General features: G+C 40.7%; 5 protein-coding genes across 5 annotated transcripts; 4 read left to right on the top strand and 1 right to left on the bottom strand.

Annotated features, from left to right (window-relative positions):
• Positions 1 to 306: 306 nt before the first annotated feature.
• Positions 307 to 11,027, top strand: LOC131015387 (ankyrin repeat-containing protein NPR4-like). Its single transcript, XM_057943768.1, has 2 exons — positions 307 to 958; positions 10,083 to 11,027. Exons 1-2 carry the CDS (start codon positions 401 to 403, stop codon positions 10,824 to 10,826), a joined length of 1,302 nt encoding a protein of 433 aa, XP_057799751.1. The 5' UTR covers positions 307 to 400; the 3' UTR covers positions 10,827 to 11,027.
• A 690-nt stretch (positions 11,028 to 11,717) lies between these two features.
• LOC131015376 (ankyrin repeat-containing protein BDA1-like) lies at positions 11,718 to 14,453 on the top strand. Its single transcript, XM_057943757.1, has 2 exons — positions 11,718 to 12,652; positions 13,545 to 14,453. The coding sequence occupies exons 1-2, from the start codon at positions 12,014 to 12,016 to the stop codon at positions 14,334 to 14,336; spliced, it is 1,431 nt and encodes a 476-aa protein (XP_057799740.1). The 5' UTR covers positions 11,718 to 12,013; the 3' UTR covers positions 14,337 to 14,453.
• Positions 14,454 to 14,781: 328 nt separating this feature from the next.
• Positions 14,782 to 15,676, top strand: LOC131015464 (17.3 kDa class II heat shock protein-like). The gene has a single exon (XM_057943884.1). It carries the CDS (start codon positions 15,021 to 15,023, stop codon positions 15,486 to 15,488), a length of 468 nt encoding a protein of 155 aa, XP_057799867.1. The 5' UTR covers positions 14,782 to 15,020; the 3' UTR covers positions 15,489 to 15,676.
• A 636-nt stretch (positions 15,677 to 16,312) lies between these two features.
• On the top strand, positions 16,313 to 17,397 carry LOC131015460 (17.3 kDa class II heat shock protein-like). The gene has a single exon (XM_057943879.1). The coding sequence runs from the start codon at positions 16,656 to 16,658 to the stop codon at positions 17,130 to 17,132; it is 477 nt and encodes a 158-aa protein (XP_057799862.1). The 5' UTR covers positions 16,313 to 16,655; the 3' UTR covers positions 17,133 to 17,397.
• A 536-nt stretch (positions 17,398 to 17,933) lies between these two features.
• On the bottom strand, positions 17,934 to 22,151 carry LOC131015377 (25S rRNA (cytosine-C(5))-methyltransferase NSUN5). Its single transcript, XM_057943758.1, has 13 exons — positions 21,817 to 22,151; positions 20,885 to 20,943; positions 20,707 to 20,757; positions 20,350 to 20,485; positions 20,153 to 20,238; positions 19,707 to 19,805; positions 19,540 to 19,593; positions 19,312 to 19,456; positions 19,113 to 19,174; positions 18,953 to 19,040; positions 18,770 to 18,850; positions 18,219 to 18,380; positions 17,934 to 18,139 (listed from the first exon to the last, which is right to left on the bottom strand). The coding sequence occupies exons 1-13, from the start codon at positions 22,061 to 22,063 to the stop codon at positions 17,979 to 17,981; spliced, it is 1,431 nt and encodes a 476-aa protein (XP_057799741.1). The 5' UTR covers positions 22,064 to 22,151; the 3' UTR covers positions 17,934 to 17,978.

Here is a 22,151-nt window from a genome sequence, read left to right as displayed (position 1 = left end):
TATCAAAATTGTCATTATCATATTGTAAAGATAAAAAAATAAAATAAATAAATAAATAAATGTATAATAATAGTAGTAGTAACAATTGAAGTAAAGATAAATAGTAGTAATACAAATTAAGCAATGAAGATTATTAGGCCACAAAGACCTGATCAAAATAAATAAATACCAATAATAATTGAAGAAATAAATAAATAAAAGAACCAAAAGGACAACATTGATGTAACCATAGGTGCTTTCCCAATAATTTCTCTTCATCTTCTTGAGAAAGTCACACAAAAATTCATTCATGGACTAAGTCTCTCAACTGTCTGCAAGTAATAAGAAGTCAACCACCCAAGTCAACCCTATGATTAACATAAATCAAGAACTTGTGTAAATGCTGTAGAGAGAGAGAGAGATGGAAAAGCTGTATGAGAGTGCAGCAAGAGGTGATGTGGAGGCTCTGCGCCAATTACTCCAAAAAGACACATTTCTCCTAGAAAGAGTCTCCTACACAACCCCAAACAACACACCTCTACACATAGCTTCATTGAAAGGCCACTTACCCTATGTTGAAGAAATCCTGAGAGTCAGCCCTCATCTGGCTGAGGAGCTCGACTCTCAGCAATCCTCGCCCCTCCACGTCGCCTCTGCACGGGGCAACGTGGAGGTCGCGAGGAGGCTCGTCGGTGCCGCGCCCGAAATGTGCCTGTCCCGCGACTCCCGGGGCCGGAACCCCGTCCACGTTGCGGCCATCAAGGGCCGGGTCGAGCTGCTGGAGGAGCTCGTCTCGAGAGCTCCTCCGGCTGCTCGACAGAAGGTGGGGCGAGGCCTCACCGCGATGCATTTGTGCGTCGAGCACGGCCAATTGCCGGCTTTGAAGGTCTTGGTGAGGGAAGTGAAAGAGCTGATCAATGCAAAGAATGATGATGGTGATACCATTTTGCATATGGCAGTCATGGGGAAAAAGATTGAGGTAATTTTGTGAGATCAAAATTCTAATTTTCATTTTCTTATTTTTATTTGTTTTTATTATTCATTATTTTTTTTTTGATGAAATTACATTATAAATAATACAAACCACACACACACCCCACCTAGTGGTTATTGTGGCCGAGAGTATTCGAACCTGTGACCTCTTGGACAACAGGCAACCACCCCAACCACTAGGCCATCCCAAGGGGACGAAAGGTAAATATAAACAAATTTGTCAGAAGATTAAAGAACATTAAAACAAAAGGCTAAAATTATTGATTGCTTTTATTATTCATTATTGATCTGATAGTATGTGGACTGAGGCTTTTCTGTTGCAATATTCCTTTGGTTGCTGATATTTTGACCTAGTCTTAATTTGAAAATAGGAAGTCTTGACTACTTTTTTATTTTATCTAACACAGTATCTCATAAGTTACATAAATTATGATCAAGATTAGATTACAAATTACACAGAAATCAAAAGGCTAATTTGTAATTTTATTAAGGGGTTATTGCCCCTAAATACACAAACTATGACCAAATTCTAGTTTATAACACCAACTTTAGATTTGGCTCCATAATACATAAACTTTCAAAAGTTTCTGGAATTTCCCATGCCCAAAAGTATGGATATTCAAAAATTACCCCATTATAAAATCTATTGCAATTTGACCCCTAAAAATTTGATTTTTGACAAAAAGACAATTTATACCTAAAATATGTTTAAAATTGGGCTTAAATGGTATATCGGCTGGAAACTTTCCTCGTGCCCGATAGGTTACTGCGGTAAACTGGGTCTGGACTGTGAGACAATGCCACGTACTATTAAGCAAAAAACAGTTTAAAAGATCCTTGTTTAAAATGGTATCAGAGCGGGTTTTTATAGAGGAATTATGTAATTTTTAGTTTATTTTATTATTAACCCATGTGGGAGGAGACTCCATTAAAAGTTTATGGATCCGGACGAGTGTCCGAGATGTGTACACTACAGGAACTCTCTCCAAAATTTGGAGATTGAAATGGGTCACTTTATAAGTGATCTCAGGTGGAACAATCGAGCCCTCGTTACCAACCTACGACGAGGAGGAGATATCGAGCTTATTCGCGATATCATCGCGAGTATCCAGAATTATCATGAGCATCTCATGAGAATGGCCGCAGCCAGAGCGACCATTGAACAAAACATGTACGAGGCCCATTGGTCACACGACTAATGGAACCAAAAGACAAAGCAGGAGTAGTCTATCCAGGCTACCAGAAGATCGAGCCAAGCTCTTCCGACAACGTTAACTTGCGGGAGATCCAAAAGACGGTGGAATATTATGGCGTCAAGCTGTACGATCTACCGATGGAGCTGAGCAGAATATCACTCAAACAAGAGGAAATAATTACCCTCTTGCGTGATATCCAGAAAAGAATGGAGGAAATCGAAAGGCGAAAACCATGTTCCGGGAAAATTCGGAAGCAATGGTCCAACGACCCGACGAATTCTCCTATATTTGATGCAGCACCCAAGGAGTTGCAGCCAGAGGATATAATCCGAATCATGAAAGGCAAATATCATGAATAGCCTTGACAGAATCGGATTAGAAGATCTACAGGAGTTAGCAGAATCCTTTGCTAACCTCAACATGGTTGATCTAAAGATGAACCAAGGAGATGAGGTGCCCAAACCCGAGCACCAAGAAGAAAGTTCGTCAAAAAGGGGTGGGGCTTCAGATGATGCAAGCCACTTCCAACGAACCAAAAGACGTAGGCCACAGATGCGGGATACTCCGGTAGGGAAGGCCACACTTGAACCAATCCATCCCTATGGATTGATTCTCAACCTCGACGAAGCCAGTTTCAAAGATTGGGAGGATCTTATCGATGAATGGGCTTCAGCTTTGAATATCGTAGTCACCACAATTGAATACGATAAAAAGGAGTTTGCCAAAATCTTCGAAGCAAGTCTGGCAGGAATGGCAAAACAATACTGGGAAAAAATCAACATCTCAGTAAGGGAAGAACTGTTTACTAGCACAAAACCTTATGACATCATTAAGGAGGCTACTAAACAGATTAAGATCCATTTCTTGGGAATGGGTTTTTTCGAAGGATCCGCAGAGGAGAAACGCAAGAAATATCATCAGGCACTCTACAATCTAAGATTAATGGTGCTAGAGCCAAAAGCTCTTGATGAATTTCTACGTCTTTATACCCTATATGTTCATATGGGGGTAGTTGATGATCAAACTGCCAAGGACCTCTTTTTCACAAAGTTTCCGAGTCCATGGAGGGAGATGCTCATCAACGAGTACGTGTCACCGGGAGAATATCCACTTGATAGTGCATCAAGAAGGATGTCCTACGTTCACAAGAAGCTGTCCGAATGGTGCCAGAAGGCGGCGGACCTGAGGAATCTCAAGAAATTGAGGAGGCTCAACAAGAAATCTCCATTGATGTGCGACAACATTGATCTTCCAACAGAGATTGGTGCTGAGTTGCTGTATCAAAGGAGAAGCAGAAAGAAACATAGGTACCAACCCTATGAAAGAAAGTCCAGAAGGAGTTCTTGGAAGCCAAGAACTATGTGGACCAGACAGAAGGCACGCTCCTACAAGTCAGGCCAACGGAGCGGACCATCTAGGAACCGATTCTCAAATCAAAAGAGAATCCCGGCGAGAAAAACTTTCAGGCGCACTCAAGCCAAAGCAAATGAAAGTTTTAAGGATTGCAACTGCTGGTCGTGCGGTGCAAAAGGGCATATTTCAACCAATTGCCCAGACAACGAGAAAAGGCAGATAAGGAGATTCGAATCCACACCGGATATCGAAGATGCTATCTACCACCAGAAATTGATACCTGTGTATCAATTTGAAGATATATCCTCTGATGAGAGTATATATGAGCAAGAAGAAGTCTTTAGTTCTGAAGATTCGGGGATGTCAGATGGATCAACCGGAGACGAGTCAGACTAAAGAGGAACACGAGGTCCACCACATCCAGAAGGAGGATCAGAATGGATTCACAAGCCATTTTCTGATTCCACAGGAAGAAGTGGTGAAAAAGCTCGTGAAGAAACTCAATAGGGAAACCGGAGAGGTACAGACATACCAAGGGTTTTCCAATGGGAGATTGAATCGAGTTTTTAATAGCTTGATACCATCCAAAAGGAAGCATCATGTCTATTTTGGTGTCACAAACCGAGAAATGGCGCTTCCAATGGAGATTACAAGTAATCAGGTGGAGATCCAGCTGGTTCCTGCTGAAGATATTAGGCAGGATCTTAAGAAAATGAAGCCAGAAGTCGCAAGCACGATGAAATGGATTCATATTGGAGCAATTCAGTTGGTAATCAAATCATCCCTCTCCCCAGGGACAGACCAACCAATTGATGTCGCACTTTGCGACAAAAGAATCAGAAATACTAGAGCATCAGTTCTAGGAGCCTTTTCGGGCAATCTCTATGCCAAGAGGATTATAACCGAGTTCTATCCACAGATCGCTTATAATCTACAGGATTCATCCTTCAGCAGAGCCCTGACCCTCTATCAGGACTACAAAAAGAAGGAGCTCATGACAGAAGGGAATAGGCCATACTCACTGACTTATCAAGTCTCGTATGCCTTATCAAATTCCCATCATACAGAATTATTTCTGGGAAAGGAGTTCATTGAAATTCCAGAAATATTCAAGGAGGTAGCCAAGGCAGTCAAACCAAACCGAGTGGAGATTCCTCAGATCGGAGAAATCGACATCGATATTGGAGACAAGACGGTGCTGAGCCATACTCAAAGTCTCAGACTTGGAGTACCAAGGCTATCATTCCAAGGAAATAGGCTAACTTCAGGGCCTATTACAAGGAGTTTCTCTCAATCATATGAGAGAATGACGATCCAGGAAACACCAGCTCCAGACATGAGGGTTAAACTCAAATGTCCCGAAGGATGGAGACAAGTTTCCACAAGATTTGATACAACAAGCAGGGAGAACCAATTTCCTTGTAGTTCGTTGTATTATCTGGCGAATCCAGGGGATAACCGATACATCGGAACTCTGGAGGTTGGAGGTTTTGAAATCCAAACCGAAGGCCAAGCCGGACAGGAAGCAGATGTCCTGATCTTAGGACGGGATTTCCTTGACAAATATAAGCCATGGTCATGGAAATCAGGAGGAATGGAGATCACAATCGGACGCCAAAGATTGATGATCCAATGACAAGTCCATTCTCGATATACATCTCTGTTGGGATGTTATACGAGAAATACAAAGCAGAATATTTTGCTGCTTATGTGGATTCAGGAGCAGGAATCTGTACAGCAAAACGAGGAGTCTTTCCAGCAGAAGTGGAAGAAGATCTACCTCGAATTGCAGGAAGGGATTTCTCCAAAAAGATTTTGCTCCTATCAAAAGGAGTAAAACAGACGGAAATACTGATCGGCGGTGCAGGACAGACACCTTGGTACAAAGTCAAGACTCCACCGATATATTTCCATGATACCGGAGCAGATATATTATTCGGGAATAATTTTCTGCAAAGCTTCAAGAGGTACATACAGGACAATGAAGCCCGGAGGCTAGTGTTCACAACCAATTGTGATCACAAGATCATTGTGCAAAGGCTCCAAGGAGCTTTTCATCGTTCAATGCCAATCAAATTTCGCAGCAAGCGTGGTGATGATGGCAGACTCCGGAGACCTCAAATGAAGGATCAAAGGAGATTCGGAGAAGTTTTGCTTAAATGCAGAACTGAGGGATTCCCAAATCTCTCTGAAGAAGAAACTCAAATCCTCAAAGTATCCCTGATATCACACAAAGATATCAAGGAAGAAGAACAGGTGTCAATTGCCGACGTCAAAAGGAGAATCCAGAAGTGTTACCACGAGAATCCTTTGGCATGGTGGGATAAGAACCAGCTCAGAGCAACCTTGAAAGTTAAAACTGGAAAGGAGCATGAGTTCGTAAGGTACAAACCTATCCTGATGAACCCTCAAGATCAACAGGATATGATGAGTATAATCAAGGAACATCTTGATTTAAAGCTAATCGAAGATGGAAGATCACCCTACAGCAGTCCTGGATTTCTGGTGAGGAATCATGGGGAGATCAAGCGAGGAAAACCAAGACTGGTCATTAATTACAAAGGAATTAATGATATTCTTGAGTTTGACGGATATTTCATCCCAAGCAGAGAACACCTTATTAACTGCATCAGAAGTGCAAGGGTATTCTCAAAGTTCGATTGCAAGTCAGGTTTTTACCAGATTCGCATGGAGGAAGGGAGTAAGAAGTTCACAGCCTTCTCAACTCCACAAGGACATTATGTCTGGAATGTTATGCCAATGGGGTTAGCCAACGCGCCTCAGATATTCCAAAGGAAAATGGATAATCTCTTCAAAGATTATTCTTCGTTTATGTTTGTTTATATTGATGACATCCTCATTGCATCAAAAAACATTCATGAACATGTCAGGCATCTGGAGATCTTTGCGGATGTTTGTCAACAAGAAGGACTTGTGCTGTCTGAAAAGAAGGCAGTTATAGCCACTCAGAAAATGGAGTTTCTGGGGATCGAGATCGATGAATCTGGGATAATTCTACAAGATCATATTGTGGAAAAAGTCCAGGGATTTCCGGAGGATCTCAAAGAGAAAAAACAGCTCCAAAGCTTTCTCGGAGTTGTCAACTTCGCAGGGATGTTTATCAAAAACCTTGCGGAACACAGAAAGGTCTTCAGTCCACTACTGAAGAAAGATGTTCCATTCATATGGAAGGAGGAACATCGAGAGGGTATGAAGAAGTTGAAAGAGATTTGCAAGAATCTCCCGAAACTTTCAATACCACAAGACGAGGATGATTTGGTCCTCTACACCGACGCGAGTGATTTCTGGTGGGCAGCAGTGCTTACAAAGATCACCCCATATGGAGAAGAACCTTGCAGATACTGTAGCGGTCTTTTCTCTGACGACGAGGCTGTGCGATGGCACATCAACGAGAAAGAATTCTTTGCAGTGCGGAAGGCGTTTAAAAAATGGCCGCTTTTCTTACTGGCTAAAAAATTCGTTTTGAAAGTTGATAACACTAACGTTAAAGCTTTCTTAACAAAAAAGTTTGAATCTAAACCTGAAAAGGCTAGATTAATTAGATGGCAAGCAGAATGCCAATATTATGATTATGATATTGTCGTTTTGAAATCTGATCAGAATGTTCTTGCAGATTTCCTTACAAGGGATGGAGCTCCCTGAAGCGGAGGCCATCGAGGCAATACAAGGGCAGCTCTTTGAAAGCTTAGAGTTGCTACAACAAGAATGGCAGAAGTGTGTACTACACACTAAACAAGCAGGAAAGATACAAGCGGCTGATGAGGCCAAAGTATCTAGCCAAATTGATGTCTGTTTCATGAAGATGTTCAATCTTCAGGAAGCAACTGAAAAGCCGCTCTTGCGCGCAGTCCGTGAAAATCGGGCTAAAGCAATGCTTTCCGTACAGGGCGGATTACCTGTAGCAGGGGATTCAAGTACCCCTAGCCCAAGTCCTGAGAGAATGGCTTCACAGCCGGACGCTCGAGGAAAAGATGTTGTTAAGGGGTCACTCCCTGAATCAACATGTCAACCCTCCACCTCTGGGGAAAAAGAGGGAGAGATCAGCCTTAGGCCCATGACAGGCCAAGTTAAGGTTGATACTAATCTTATTATTTCTTCTCCTTCTTGGCAGATGTATCAAGATAGGTGGGAGAAACTTCTCACGAGGAGAGGCATTAATCCGGGAAATTGCCGGGTTGATGTTGCAGGGAAATATCCAAGGGTGTGGTTCACGCCAGGAGCCAATCCAAACGATGTTAAAGAATGGTATGAATTTGGGGCATTAGCTTCAGTTTATACCACTTCTCCGGCATTCACCGAAATCAAGGGTCTACCCAAATGGATCCAGAAAACGGTGTTCGACGCATGGGAGAACAACGAGTCCCTCAAAAGGGGAGACGTTCTGGAATTGTACTTCTTCAGTGCAGCTCCAGAGCCAGTTGGCAAAGGAGTCTACGAAGCCTTCCATTTCATCAAGCTTCGGAGACCAGATACAGGGGCCTTGAACCGGATCAAAGTTCCTGAGTTTAATGCCGCAATCGTCTCAACATTTTCGGAAGATCAAATCTCCACGAGGCGAGCATGGGGTCTATGGGTCTGTCTCACAGAGATGGACAAAATGAAGTCCAGATTTAAGTTCTTTCAAAGCTCAGATCTGGGAACGTTCCTGGTTAACACAATGACAGGAACAACAACTCAGTTTGCTGAAAATTCTTTCGAGAATAAGAGGCAAACTATTTGGGGAAACAAGATCGCGGGGAGCAAAGAGACTCGTCGCAAATTCTGCAATATGGCTCATGTGAGCCATTGGATCGAGAGGATCTGCGACCAATGTTCGTCGCAGAAGGAGCCAGAATTCGGCAAAGGTTTCCTCCCGAAACCTGACAGAAGGAGGTTCCGGTCTGATGAGCATGATGAGCGTCAGACCCCAAAGGGAAGAACTCCGCGGGCACCAAAAAAGTAAGGTGGCCGACAAAGCAGAGTGAATCATGTGATTCACAGCAAGGACCGCACCCACAAAAGAAACGACAAAAGTGGGTGGAAGAACAGGAGGACCACTCACCAAAAGCTTCAGGACAAAAGTGAGTGGAAAGGAAAAGTAGCCGGCCCCTACCAGCATTATCACAAAGCGATAAAGCAAGGGCCCAGCATATGTGACAACACCAACAAGTGTCGGCAATAATGGCCAACAAAAGAAGGTGGATGTCAATTTCAAGCAAGCTGGCCACGAAGAAAAGCATCCGAGGCCAACTACCAAGCAATAATAGAGGGTATCAGACCTCTATAAATTCACAAGTGCTGGAGAGAAGAAGGCATCGAGAAAAATTCACAACTTTCTCACACTACACACTCTCTCTTCAGAATCTATCTTTGTAATTTTAATTCTTGTTTTCAAAGTTTTTCGTTTTTAGTTTTAGTTCCTTTTTATTTTTTATGTACACAAGTATTAGCTACCATGCGTAGCTAAACAAGTAGTCTCCTCCCTTGGGGAATATTTTATGAAATAAATTAAATTTTATATAATTCCTCTATAAACGCTTAGTTTTTGTCCAACTATTCCGGGTTGAGTAAAAATATTTTCTTTATTTTTCCAACAAATTATTTAGTTGGCACTTAGTGAAGGAGAAGGGTTGCAACCATCTCTTGCGAGTGTGTGGTTGGTGCGTGCCGGGTGGGCAGACGAGCCGTAAAACGCAACAAGACCGACTCCTGAAGAAGACCAGTCGACGAAGGTATAATGTTGGTTTAATTTAAGAATTATTTTGAAGTGTTACGGAAGCATGTTGGGCCTGATTAAATGATAAACTGTTTTAAAATTCATAAATGGGTATTTTGTCTTGGTTTTGAATATGCTGGGGTGATTCTGCAATTTTTATTATGTTGGGGATAGTTTAGAATTTTCAGAAGATGGTTATGGGAAAAACCAGAAGAATTGTAAGGTTGGTGTATTATGAGGCCAAAACTAAAGATGATGTTAAATTCTAGAAAAATGGGAAAGTTAATGTATTTATAGGCCAATACCCCTTTTATTAATGGGGTAATAGCGCCTAAATACACGAACATTTACACATTTTTGGTTTTGCAAATGAGCTTAAAATTCTACTTCCAAATGCATGAATTTGCATTTTTTTTTTTTTTTGGCACACGATGAACATTTCCGACAAATTATTGTTGAGGTAGAAGTCGGAACTGACTACTTGGCTTAAATGAAAGTCTTGCTAAATAACGTAGTTGGACATTAGGTATATTGTACTACAAGAACACAAAAACGTATTAACAAACCATTCACCGAAAATGTTCATCGTGTGTAAAAAAAAAAAATTAAAAATGAAAATTTGTGTATTTGTAGACATGATTTTTAGCTTATGTGCAAAACCAAAAATGTGGGAATGCCATTGTATTTAGGCTCTATTACCCCTTTATTAAACTAGGAAAAAAATTAATATGCTACAAAAGGCAATAAATCCAGACCATTCAACATTCATTGAAATCAAATGTATAAGAGCATCTCCTTGATTCTTTACCTACAATCAAGAATTCAAACACATCATATTCTTGCAGATTATGGAGTATCTCTTCGAAGCCCCCAACATAGACATCAATGCAAAGAACTCCAACGGCCAAACAGCAAAGTCCATTTTGGAGCAAATCCAACCCGACGCCGAAAAAGATTCCGGAATCCGACACCTCCTGTGCCCCGGCCTCGCCAGACTCAAGACGAGGCACGGAGACACGCAGCCGGTGAAGTGGCTGACGAAGAAACGCGACTCCATAATGGTGGTCGCGGTCCTCATAGCCACCATGGCCTTCCAGGCCGGGGTGACCCCCCCGGGCGGGGTCTGGCAGGAGAACCTCCTGAACGACCCCAGCCCGCACAAGGCAGGGGAGGCCGTGATGGCCCACAACCACCCCCGGGCGTTCAAGAACTTCATGCGGGCCAACACCGTGGCCTTCGTCTCGTCCCTCAGCACGATCCTCCTGCTGATCAGCGGCCTCCCCTTCAGGCGGCCGCTCTTCATGTGGGTCCTGATGATGATCATGTGGCTCACGGTCACCTCCATCGCGGCCACCTACGCGATATCCATCGTCGTGGTGACCCCGAGGAAGGATAGGGGGGCGCTGAGCCACGTCATCGAGATCTCGCTGGCCGTGTGGTGCGGCGTGATGGGGATTCTGCTCGTCGGGAACACGGTTCGTTTGGTCGACAGATGGTTGAAGAACAGAGGGGTTGTTGTGTGGAGGCCAAGAAGGTTTAGGAATATGGTGGAAGTGAGCCATGAGAATGGTGAACAAGTGATTGTTTGAAATCAGCAGTGCTTTTTTTCTCATAGCATATGCAGTTTCATATGCCTACAATTCATGTGTGAAGATTAGGTATCATGTTCATGTTTAGGTGTTTGTATTTTCACATTTCTATGGATTTTAGTGTGTGAATCTTTTCATTGAAGTTCACATGTATCTTTAGGGGTAATTATTATAAGGGATTATGGCCAAAAAATACACAAATTTTGAACAAAGTTGTAATTTTCACATGAACTTTCAATTAAGCCAAAAAATACATGAATTTATATTTTTGTTGCAATTTTCACCCAAGTTTGACTTTAAATGAAATTAGAGTTTAATTGACAGTCGAAATTAAGTCAAATATAGTATTAATTTTTGCCTTCTTAAACCTCCGAGCATTTAAATACTCTTCATCATCATAAGTTAGACCAACATCACATGAATTTTCGACTGTCAACTAAGCTTTAATTTTGCCGAAAGTCAAACTCAGGTGAAAATTACAACAAAAATATAAATGCATGTATTTTATGGCTTAATTAATTGAAAGTTCATGTGAAAATTACAATTTTTTTCAAAGTTCGTGTATTTTTTTGCCATAATCCCTTATTATAAATCCAAAACTATTTTTGCACTATCAGTTATAAAATGAATTATGGAAAATGTTTTTAAGATAATGAACTATTGATAGTCATGTATCAATTGTATCTTCCTATTTTTCAACTTCAAAAGTTGATGTGGCTCGTCAGATGTCATATTGTATTCAGAATTATTCTTTTTTATTTTTTTAATAGTCGGAAATTCGATTTTGCACACTCCTATTGATAATCATCTACAGCTGCAGAAGCCAATAAATGAAGATCACACAATATTCATTTAAAAGAATAATAGAATTTAGGTGTGAAAACGTGAAATGTTCATACAAGCAAAGCATCGAACAGTTTGTGAGCAATTTCGTAGAGCCTCAGATTTTCCAATTTTGAATTCGTCGCACGTTTTCTAGATGCAGAATATTATAATTATTTTCCTCTTATTGGAAATAATCAATTAAGAGGTTATTATACAAGAATTATTGTAATTAATTTATATTCTGCGTAGCGTTGACTCTACTCTCTACAGTCCTAATTGGCTCAAAGGGAACAAAATTCCCCAAAAATTGTCACAGCGCAATCGAATTTGCACAAATTCGATTGAACTCTACAGAGAAAAAAATGGAGCTTCTGAGATTGTTAGATCAGAATAAACAAGAAGAAGATGATCAGAAGAATCAGATTCAGCTCAAAAACCTTCACGAAGCAGCAATAAACGGATCGGTGCAGCTCCTATCGCAAATCCTGAAGGAAAATCCCCAAATCCTCCGATCGCCGGAGATCTCTTCCGCGCCGGAAATTAACCCCCTCCACGCGGCGGCGCTCCTAGGCCACCTCGAATTCGCGAGGAAGCTGCTCAGCGCGAACCCCGAGCTGTCGAAGTCGCTGGACTCGAACGGCTCGTCGGCGCTTCATCTGGCGGCGGCGAAGGGGAACGCGAAGATGGTGAGGGAGCTGATCTCGGCGGATTCTTCGATGTGCGGTGTCCGGGATGGGGAGGGGAGGATTCCGCTGCATCTGGCGGCGATCAAGGGCCGGGCGGCGGTTATGGAGGAGCTGCTGAAGGCGGAGCCGGCGGCGGCGGCGGCGGTGACAGGCGGAGGCGAGAGCTGCTTGCATCTGTGCGTGAAGTATAATCGGGTGGAGGCGATGAAGGAGATATTGCGGTGTTTGGAGGGAGGAGATGATCGATTGGTGGATTGGAAGGATCAGAATGGAAATACTGTTTTGCATCTCGCAGTTGCCAAGAAACAGATTGAGGTATGTGATTTTTTTTTTTTCTATTTTTAGAGCAAGAATTTTTGTGGGGTTTCAATTGCATTTTTAGATTACAATTTTAGTTCATTTAATCTTAATAGGTGTGTTATTGCTAATTGTGTTCATATATTTGCAATGAAATTGAATGGTATATAGTTTGAGCATTGGGTATACATGAGATTGTTGCAATTGTATATTAATATATGCGAACTTTGGCGAAAATGGTAATTTTCACCTAAACTTTCAATTAAGCTAAAAAAATACATCGACTCATATTTTAGTTTCAAGTTTCACCTAATTTTAACTTCCGAGAAAATTAAAGTTTTATCAGTCGTAAGTTCATACGGAGGTCTAAATATGCAAAAACTATAATTGTTAAATCGGATAAGTTTCTTTCACTTGCCATTGATCAAGATTATGCTTCTGAATATGATGGATAAACTTTAATTTCAACGGAAATCAAACTCAAGTAAAATTACAATTTAAAATATCAATTTATATATTTTTTGGCTTAACTGAAAATTCGAGTACAACTACCATTTTTATCAAAGTTTGCGTATTTTTTGTCATGCATATTGTCAGAGTTAATAGAAAAAGAAGTAAACCATTATGATTTACAATTGTTATAAAAAGAAATGATATGCATTAAACCTGAAATGTTTCTATTATCACCATCTTCTTTGTGTATATATTTATTTGCAGATTGTCCAGTATTTGACAATTAATACGAGAATAAAAAGAGCATGAAATGCAAAAATAAAAGCTTTCTATTCAGTATTAAGTAAAAATCAATCTAAATCATTATTCTTTAATTTACTATTGTTATAAAAAAAATACTGCATTTATAAAAAATTTACTATTATAACCATCTTCTATGTTTGTATCATGTTTGCAGATTGTCGAGTATTTGTTAAATAATACGAGAATAGAAAAGGAAGCACGAAACGCAAACGGTTTGACAGCATTAGATGCGCTACTACAAAGCCCCGGTGATTTGAGGGATTTGGAGATCAAACAATGCCTAATTAATCATCAAAACAATGCATTCCTCAAGAAAAAAATATCTAATAAGCTCTCCACGAATACGCAGCCCCAAAAGAAGAAACACAAGCACACGGACTGGCTCGGGCGGAAGCGGAGCGCGCTGATGATCGTGGCCTCCCTGACGGCCACGGTGGCGTTCCAGGCGGGGCTCTCCCCGCCAGGCGGGGTCTGGCAGGGAGACTTCCCCGGGAACCCCAACGGGACGAGCCGGGCGGACAGGGCCCACAGGGCGGGCCAGTCCGTCATGGCGTACACGCTCCCGGACAAGTACGGGCAGTACATGGTGTTCAACACGATCGCGTTCCTCGCGTCGCTCAGCATCATCCTGCTGCAGGTGAGCGGGCTGCCGATGAGGCGGAGGCGGTGGATGTGGACGCAGATGGTGACGATGTGGGTCGCCATCTCGGCGCAGACGCTCACCTACTTCGTCACGCTCATCAACATGACGCCCGAGCGCGTGGAGAACACGGTGTACCAGGTGGCGAAGATCTCCGTCGTCGTGTGGCTGCTGCTCGTGGGCGTCGTGTTCGTCGGGAACCTCACGAGGGCGGTGCGGTATGTGCTGAGGAAGTATGGGTATGTTGAGGAGAAGGAGAGGGAGAGGGAGGTGCGTGTTTATGAGGAGGAAGAGGATGAGCTTTGATTTTGATTTTTATTTTTATATGTAGATTTTTACATACATGTGATGTATACTAGTCATACTTCCTTATAAATCTTTGTCTTCGGAAACGAAAAGAACGAATAAATTACTTATAGTGCATGAATAGTCGTAATTCAGTTAATGTGATGAAATTTGTATTCCTTTTAAAGTTCGAACCTAAGTTTTAAGAGCTATTTGCTCATTACAAACAATTTATTTGAAAAACGAATAAATTATTTATAATGCATAAATAGTCGTAATTCAGTTAACGTGGTGAAATTCTTCATTTATATTGAAGTATTCGTTATTTTTATTTTACACGATTAATTTAAATAAATAAAATTTGAATATTGAGCTTTCTAAATTAATTCATTATTATTTTTTCACGATATTTAATCATTTTCACTTGATACTTTTTTTTCTATCGTTCTCTTTTTTAGAGCTTTTCTCGATCGTTCTTGAAAAAAAGAGAACAATGTAGCAATCTCCATTATATGCCCATCATTAGCTATCCCAATCTCTCGTTAATTTCCAAGAACCATCTAGCAACAACCAAACAAATCCATTATCAACCTTCTCCACCAAACTATAAATATCACCATCTTCAACCTCACTCACCATCGTCAATCTAAACAGAGCTACTCGTAAGTTATTCGAATACGAATTATTTATTTCAGAAAGAAAATAATGGATATGCGACACCTCGGCGGCGTCGACAACGTCCTCCTCTCGACGCTCCTCGACCTCGCCGACGAGGGCGAGAAGCCGGCGCAGAGCAACCCGTCGAGGGCCTACGTCCGCGACGCGAAGGCCATGGCGGCGACGCCGGCCGACGTGAAGGAGTACCCGGCCTCGTACGCGGTGGTGGTGGACATGCCCGGGATCGCGGCGGCGGACATCACGGTGCAGCTCGAGGACGACAACGTGCTGGTGGTGAGCGGCGAGCGGCGGAGAGAGAAAGAGGAAGGAGTCAAGTATCTGAGGATGGAGAGGCGCCACGGGAAGTTCATGAGGAAGTTCCCGCTGCCGGAGAACGCCGACGTCGACGCCATCTCCGCCGTGTGCCGCGACGGCGTGCTGACGGTGACGGTGCGGAAGCTGCCGCCGCCGGAGCCCAAGAAGCCGAAGACGATTGAGGTTAAGGTTGGCGGTTAGGTGGCGGCGTCGGGTTTGTTTAGTGAAAAGGATCAATAATGTTTTTATTTGAAAATGAAGGAAAAACATCTTAATTATTAACGTTTTATTTGTTGTGTGTTGATGGTGTTTGATTTGTAACGAGTGTGTGCTGAAATCTTTGTAATAAAGAATATCGGTTATTGTTTTTATTAACCGAATTTGATTAAGATGCAATTTACAGAGTTTTTTTTAGGCGCAATTTACAGAGTATTAATGGTGAAGATTTAGATGATAGTTTTTATATTGCAAGTAATTTTATTCAAATATTACTCCTATTTAAGATAAACCTCGTTTTGAATATTCTTAATTAAAAAAAATACTATCTTCTTCTCTAATTCTATTATTAATATTAATAGCTCACCTCAACATTCATATTTCTTCAATTTTCTTAATCATAGATTCATACCTTATTAATTAAAAAGTCAAAGGGTGAAAAATAGATGAAGGGTAGAATTGATATAAAATTGATAGTTTAAGATTTAAAAAATTATTTTTAATAATTTAGGATATAATTAATAGTGCGAAAATAGTTTGAGGTTTAAAGTGATATTTATCCTAAAATCAATTATTAAAAACACAAAACTACAGCGGTAATATCTGGCAAAGAACTGCTTTAAAAAAGTTTTAGAAGAGTAACTTTTTATTACAATCAGTAGCTAAGATAGAAAATTTGAGCATAAACAGAAAAGAAACAAATACAATATTAAATTAAAAATACAAAACACAAATCGACAATATGCTAAACTTTTTAGGTAAAACAGTCGCAAACGAAATTGAATCAACCATCCACCCAAAACAAAAAATAAATAATTAGATAGAATGCCAGGCTGGCACCATTTTCAGACATGGGAAGTAAAAAAAATTAAAAAAATAAAAAAAAAACGAGGCGAAACGACCCAATTTTCAAATTCCCCAAATGTCTCCACGTCAGCGAACATACACATTCTAGAACAATATCCATTCTACCAGAGAGCCCGAGCGACCCCTCTGCTTTCTCTCTCCAGAAACTTCTCTAATCTTCCGTAACCACCCTATAAATAACTAACCCCACCGTCACTCATCAGTCATCGAGAAAAAATCACAGCTCAAAACCGATCAAAAAAGGAAAAAAAAGTTGCTGCAGAATTTGAAGAGAGAAAGAAGGAAATGGATTTCAGGCTAATGGGACTCGACGCCCCCCTCCTCCACACCATCCAGCACATGCTCGACGGCGACGACGTCGGCGGCGACGCGGCGAAGTCGGGCGGCGGCCCCACCAGGACCTACGTCCGCGACGCCAGGGCCATGGCGGCGACGCCGGCGGACGTGAAGGAGTACCCGACCTCGTACGTGTTCGTGATCGACATGCCGGGGCTCAAGTCCGGCGACATCAGGGTGCAGGTGGAGGAGGACAACGTGCTGAACATCAGCGGCGAGCGGAAGAGGGAGGAGGAGGAAGGGGCCAAGTACGTGAGGATGGAGCGGAGGATCGGCAAGTTCATGCGGAAGTTCGTGTTGCCGGAGAATGCCAACACGGATAAGATCACGGCGGTGTGCCAGGACGGCGTGCTCACCGTGACGGTGGAGAAGCTGCCGCCGCCGGAGCCGAAGAAGCCCAAGACCATTGAGGTTAAGATTGCGTGAGGGGATGAATGGTGGTGGTGCCTAAAGGAAAGAATGGGAGCTGGTGTCAAATAAATGGTGTTTTCTGCTGTTTTTGTCGATCAATTCCATCAAATCTTCTAGTTGATTGAAATTTGGTCGGTTTAGTTTGAATTTCACCTTGTTGCTGCAGTGGTTTTTTTTTTTTTTTTTCTAGTTTCTTTTTTGGTGATTGATGGATGATCTATGTACTAGATAATCCCTATCTTCTTAATATGAAATATGAATTCGTGATCCTACGTTACAATTTCTATTTAGATTGCTTTTTATTTTTGCAAATTTATTAAAATAAAAATGTTGACACATTCTAGTAGTATTCTTTGAAGCATTTAAAAAAAAAGTTCATTACACTTAGTCACTTATCGTATTAATATTATAATAATATTATTATGAATTAAAGTAAAAAATATTTGAAAAAAACTCATCCTACTTATAAAAATGTCTTCTCTACAAAATAATGAAAAAAGATATCTACCCTCAAAGATGACACTCTAAATATGAATTATGAATTCGTGACGGTTTACTATATATTTTCAGAAATTGAAAAAAAGAAAAAGAAAAGATGACGCTCTAAATATAGGAAAATATACTTAAAAGATGACACAATACTATATTTTCAGAATAATGATATACATATATACATATTATATATTTTTCACACCTTTTCCTCAAAGATAACACTATATACGAATTAAGAATTCGTAACGCAATACTATATTTTCAGAAATTGAAAAAAAGAAAATCTATGACCTTGAAAAGGAACAAGAAAGTAGATAAAACCAATATCAAAAGTTTGGGTAAAAATTAAATTACCTTGTGGTAATGGAGTTAAACCAATTTAAGAAGTTTGGCTACAAAGAAGTTGAGAGGCTTTCGAGCTGTACGCTGCTGCTTCCGACGACGATCTTCTCGATTTTCTTTCCTAACGAATAGAGCTACAAAAAACCCTTCTTTATCTTCTTCCAGATTCGTTCGCAACAGATGTTCAGCTGCAAAAATCAGAAAATCAAATTGAGAGTTGCTCAAGCATTTAGAGAGGGAGAGGGATGAGAGAGAAGGAACTTTTACAGCCATCAAACGTGGGGAGGCCGCGGCGAGGCCACTGGGGAAACGGTGTCTCGAGTTGGAAGCCACGAGATGATGCGAGATGCAGAACCGAGCTGACAACATCTTCGTTCTCGATTTGATGTATTGAACATGTGCTGTAAACGATTCTCTCCACTGCTGGGACTGTACAAAATCCAATATCACCAACAAATATTATTGTCACATCCATATATTGAAATATGTTAGATATAAAGAAGGGTTGATCATGTTTTGTGTAGTTAATTTTTAGCATTTTCCAAAGATATATCTCCAATTAACGTTGTGCGAAACTACATTGTTTAGTTTAGACTTTAGTGAGTGATGTGGAATAAAAAACAACCTAAAAATCTTAGCGAGGTGGCTCGTCGTTCTGTTGCTGGATTTTGTAAAGCGGGAATATAAATCGAATTATTTCAAGAGTTGAAGATTTTTTAATAGAAAATATTAGTTGAAGATATTTTTCTGAAAAACGATGAAAGTTGGAGACATAAAACATGAATAGAAAAAACGATCAAACACATTGATGGCCTTACAAGATAACGCATGCTCGAGGACCCTCTTCTGGAACGCTGCAAGCCTGCGAAGCCGCGCCGTGTCGACATAACTAGACCGGTCTGGTAAGAGAAATCAATAAATAGATGACATTTTATATACCGTGGAGAGCTAAGAGAGATGGAATTTCTAATTCTACAGTTATCATAGGTGACAAAACTCACCTGCACTATGTGATGGAAGTAGATGATCTAGTCTCTCAAGAGCAGTCCCAGATCCAGAGCATGATGGATCCAAGAGTATAGCTCGAATCTGCAAACTGAAACGGTTATATATTTTTAAGAATTTGCATCTGAAGACTGAAAAATAATGTTTCGAGATTACCGTGGAATGTGAGGGATCAGTAGGATCAAGGTTTAAGAAGTCTTCATGTTTAACTTTCACATCTATGTGCAGTTAAGTTAAACAGGTCTACAATTAGCAACAATTAACTGTATAATATGTTTACATGAAGCAGAGAAATAGATACTGATCTTGCTAAGGCACAGATAGATGGAGGCAAATCAAGTTTTTGAAAGGATACTCGTTGCGCCAGAGAGTTTGACATTATTTTTCAAGCGCTCTACTCTTTCTTTGTTAAGTTCGCAAGCTATAATTTTGCCCTCGCCCTTCATGAGAGCAGCAAGGTGGACAGTTTTGTTCCCAGGAGCTGCACAAGCATCGATAACCTTCTCGAAAGCAGATGTGTGTAGTTAAATAATGTCGGATTACATACACAGATGAGGAACTGAGGATACTTTGAGTAACATACCCTCCATCCAGGTTTAGGATCAAGAGCTACGGCAGGCATGGAGCTTGCTTTACCCTGCAAATGATACAGACTTTCATGGTGCTGGTTCACGATAGTATATCTATTTTCTACAGGAAATTCAAGACGGATCATAGGACTTTGCTTCAGAGAATCTTGAAAGTGAATACCTGCAGGAAAACACTTCCATTTTTTACCAGAGGATGATTGTGTAAATCAGCACCTGGTGGGAGGACCAGTAAATCTGGGACTGTGTCATCCTCTTGGACCTGAAGGATAGAGTATTGATCAAAGAAAAAAGTTCATAATTTACAAAAATATGATAAATATAAGCTCCTAAAGTTTGGAAATCTCTAGTGTGCTATTCTCGCCATCATTTTCTTATTATCGGTCATTTTTGTATGCAATTAGTGTTTGCTACTATCCTTACAGATTCTCGAACCTTGCCAACGGGCCTCAAGTATTTTTGTTTATGTGAAATTTAGTTCCTTAACAACATATTCTTGATTGGCAGGACAAGAAAACAGAGGTTCTGCACAGCTCATGAAGGCATGCCATATATAACTATATGAGTGGACTGTAGAGTGAGTTCATCTCACCAATTTAAAGAACATACCGAAAATTGTTGTCTTAATTCGCTTATGACAGATTCAGTGTCGATCTTTAAAGTATTTACTCGAACATAACGAGGTTTCTGTAGCTCTGCAGAAAATCGGACAGTAGGAATTAATGTAGGACTTTCACAAATCTTAAATAATGTCTCTTTCAAAACTAGACAGGGCTCCGAATACAGGAAGTTGCAAGAATACACACCCGCAGTTTTATCAAGAGCCATCAAGTCTTTTACATTTTTCAGTCCCTTGCGCCTTAAAATCCGTGATAGAGCTGATTGCAATGCATCCTTCTTTGACATCAGATGCTTCTCAGCATCACCAGTTAATAAATCTTGCTAGAAAAAAAAAAAAAAAAAAAAAAAAGAATCAAGATGATGGATATTTTAGGAAAATGATAATAAATAAATACAATGTGGATGCAGTAAAGCAAGACAAATATATTACAACTTGACTGATTGAGGCATACAGGCATTAACAGATCAACTTCGATACGCAGTATCAAAAAAGTGCTTAGACTGGTATCAGTGAGCTAAACAGAAGTGGCAAAATAGTTTACCTGTCCAAAAAGTAAATCATATGTGATGATATACAATAGCTCATTCTGCTTCTGTGGAGCAAAAGCAAAAATAATATGAAGTTAACAAAATATCAACAGCATTGCAACAAATACATAACAGGAGATGCATTGAAGTTTTTTCTAGTAATCACATCAATATCTGTTCTAGTAGCTGTACCTTCCATTTGGAATTTACAACGTCTGCCTCCTCCATAACCTCCTTAATAACTGAGAGATCTACAAATCAAAATACTGATTTTAAGCTTAACTTCTCAGCTTATCAAGCCAATCTCAAAAGCCAGTGCTTCTACTTAAATTTTTTTAAATTGGGCTCATCACAACTTAATAATCTACAACATTGCAATTTCCATGTCATGAAAACAAACATCAAGTCCGACCAACTCGAATTGAGCTTCATATCAACAAGCATGGATTCTAACTAACTCAAATTGAGCTTAATCACAGCTCGATAATCTACACAGCATTTCATGCAAATAGAGAGTCTAGCCAACTCGAACCAAGCATAATCACAACTTGATAATCTAAAGCATTAGATGTCAAATCCAAAAATACAAAGTCTCACCAACTAGAAGTGAGCTTAAAAACCCAACATGATAATCTAAAGCATTACATGTCCTATCAACAAATAAAAGGTCTAACCTACTTGAGCTAGGCATAATCACGACTCGGTAACCTACACATTAGATGTCATATCCACAATTACATAGTCTATCAAACTCGATTTGAGCTTCACCACAACATGGTAATCTACAGTATTAATATCATGTCAACGAATACGAAGTCAAACCAGCTCAAATTGAGCTTAACCACAACATTATGATCTACAGCATTGATCTCATGTCAACAGATACGAAATCCAACCAGCTCGAATTGATCTTAACCACAGCGTAACAATCTACATCATTACACATTGTATCAACAAATTCGAAGTTCGACCAGCTAGTTCGACACCAACTCATTAGCATAATAGATTCACTGCAGCAAATGAGTTAAATGGTACATTCTGTCCAATTATTATTATTATTCCAAAAATGAACATTCTACTTGAGTAATTTGCACGGTTGAACTGAACAAGTGCTGCTAACATACGCTTGAGAGTTTCGCAAACCAACGCAAATGTAGCCTTCTTGTTCCTGACGGTAGGGCTATAAACGAGCGACTTAATTGACCCGACGGCTCGCCGCCGAGCATCGCCCTGAAGCGCGCTGCGCAGCACTTTAGCGGCTTCTCTCCGGGCGAAGTAAGCCGACCGTTCGGAGTTGCTCTGCCGCTTCGCCTCCGGCTTCCGATCCTTCCCCGCCGATGCGTTTGCAGTTACCGGCTTCCTCCGCGCCATGGCTCTCTGTTTAATTTTGTCGGGGTTTAGGGTTTTGTTTCTGCTGAAATTGCTGTTTCTGAAATATTTTTGGGGAATTAGCGATTTT

This window comes from Salvia miltiorrhiza, chromosome 3 (assembly GCF_028751815.1).
Source record: "Salvia miltiorrhiza cultivar Shanhuang (shh) chromosome 3, IMPLAD_Smil_shh, whole genome shotgun sequence".
Classification (NCBI taxonomy): Eukaryota; Viridiplantae; Streptophyta; class Magnoliopsida; order Lamiales; family Lamiaceae; genus Salvia; species Salvia miltiorrhiza.
This window is presented reverse-complemented; position numbering and strand designations above follow the sequence as displayed.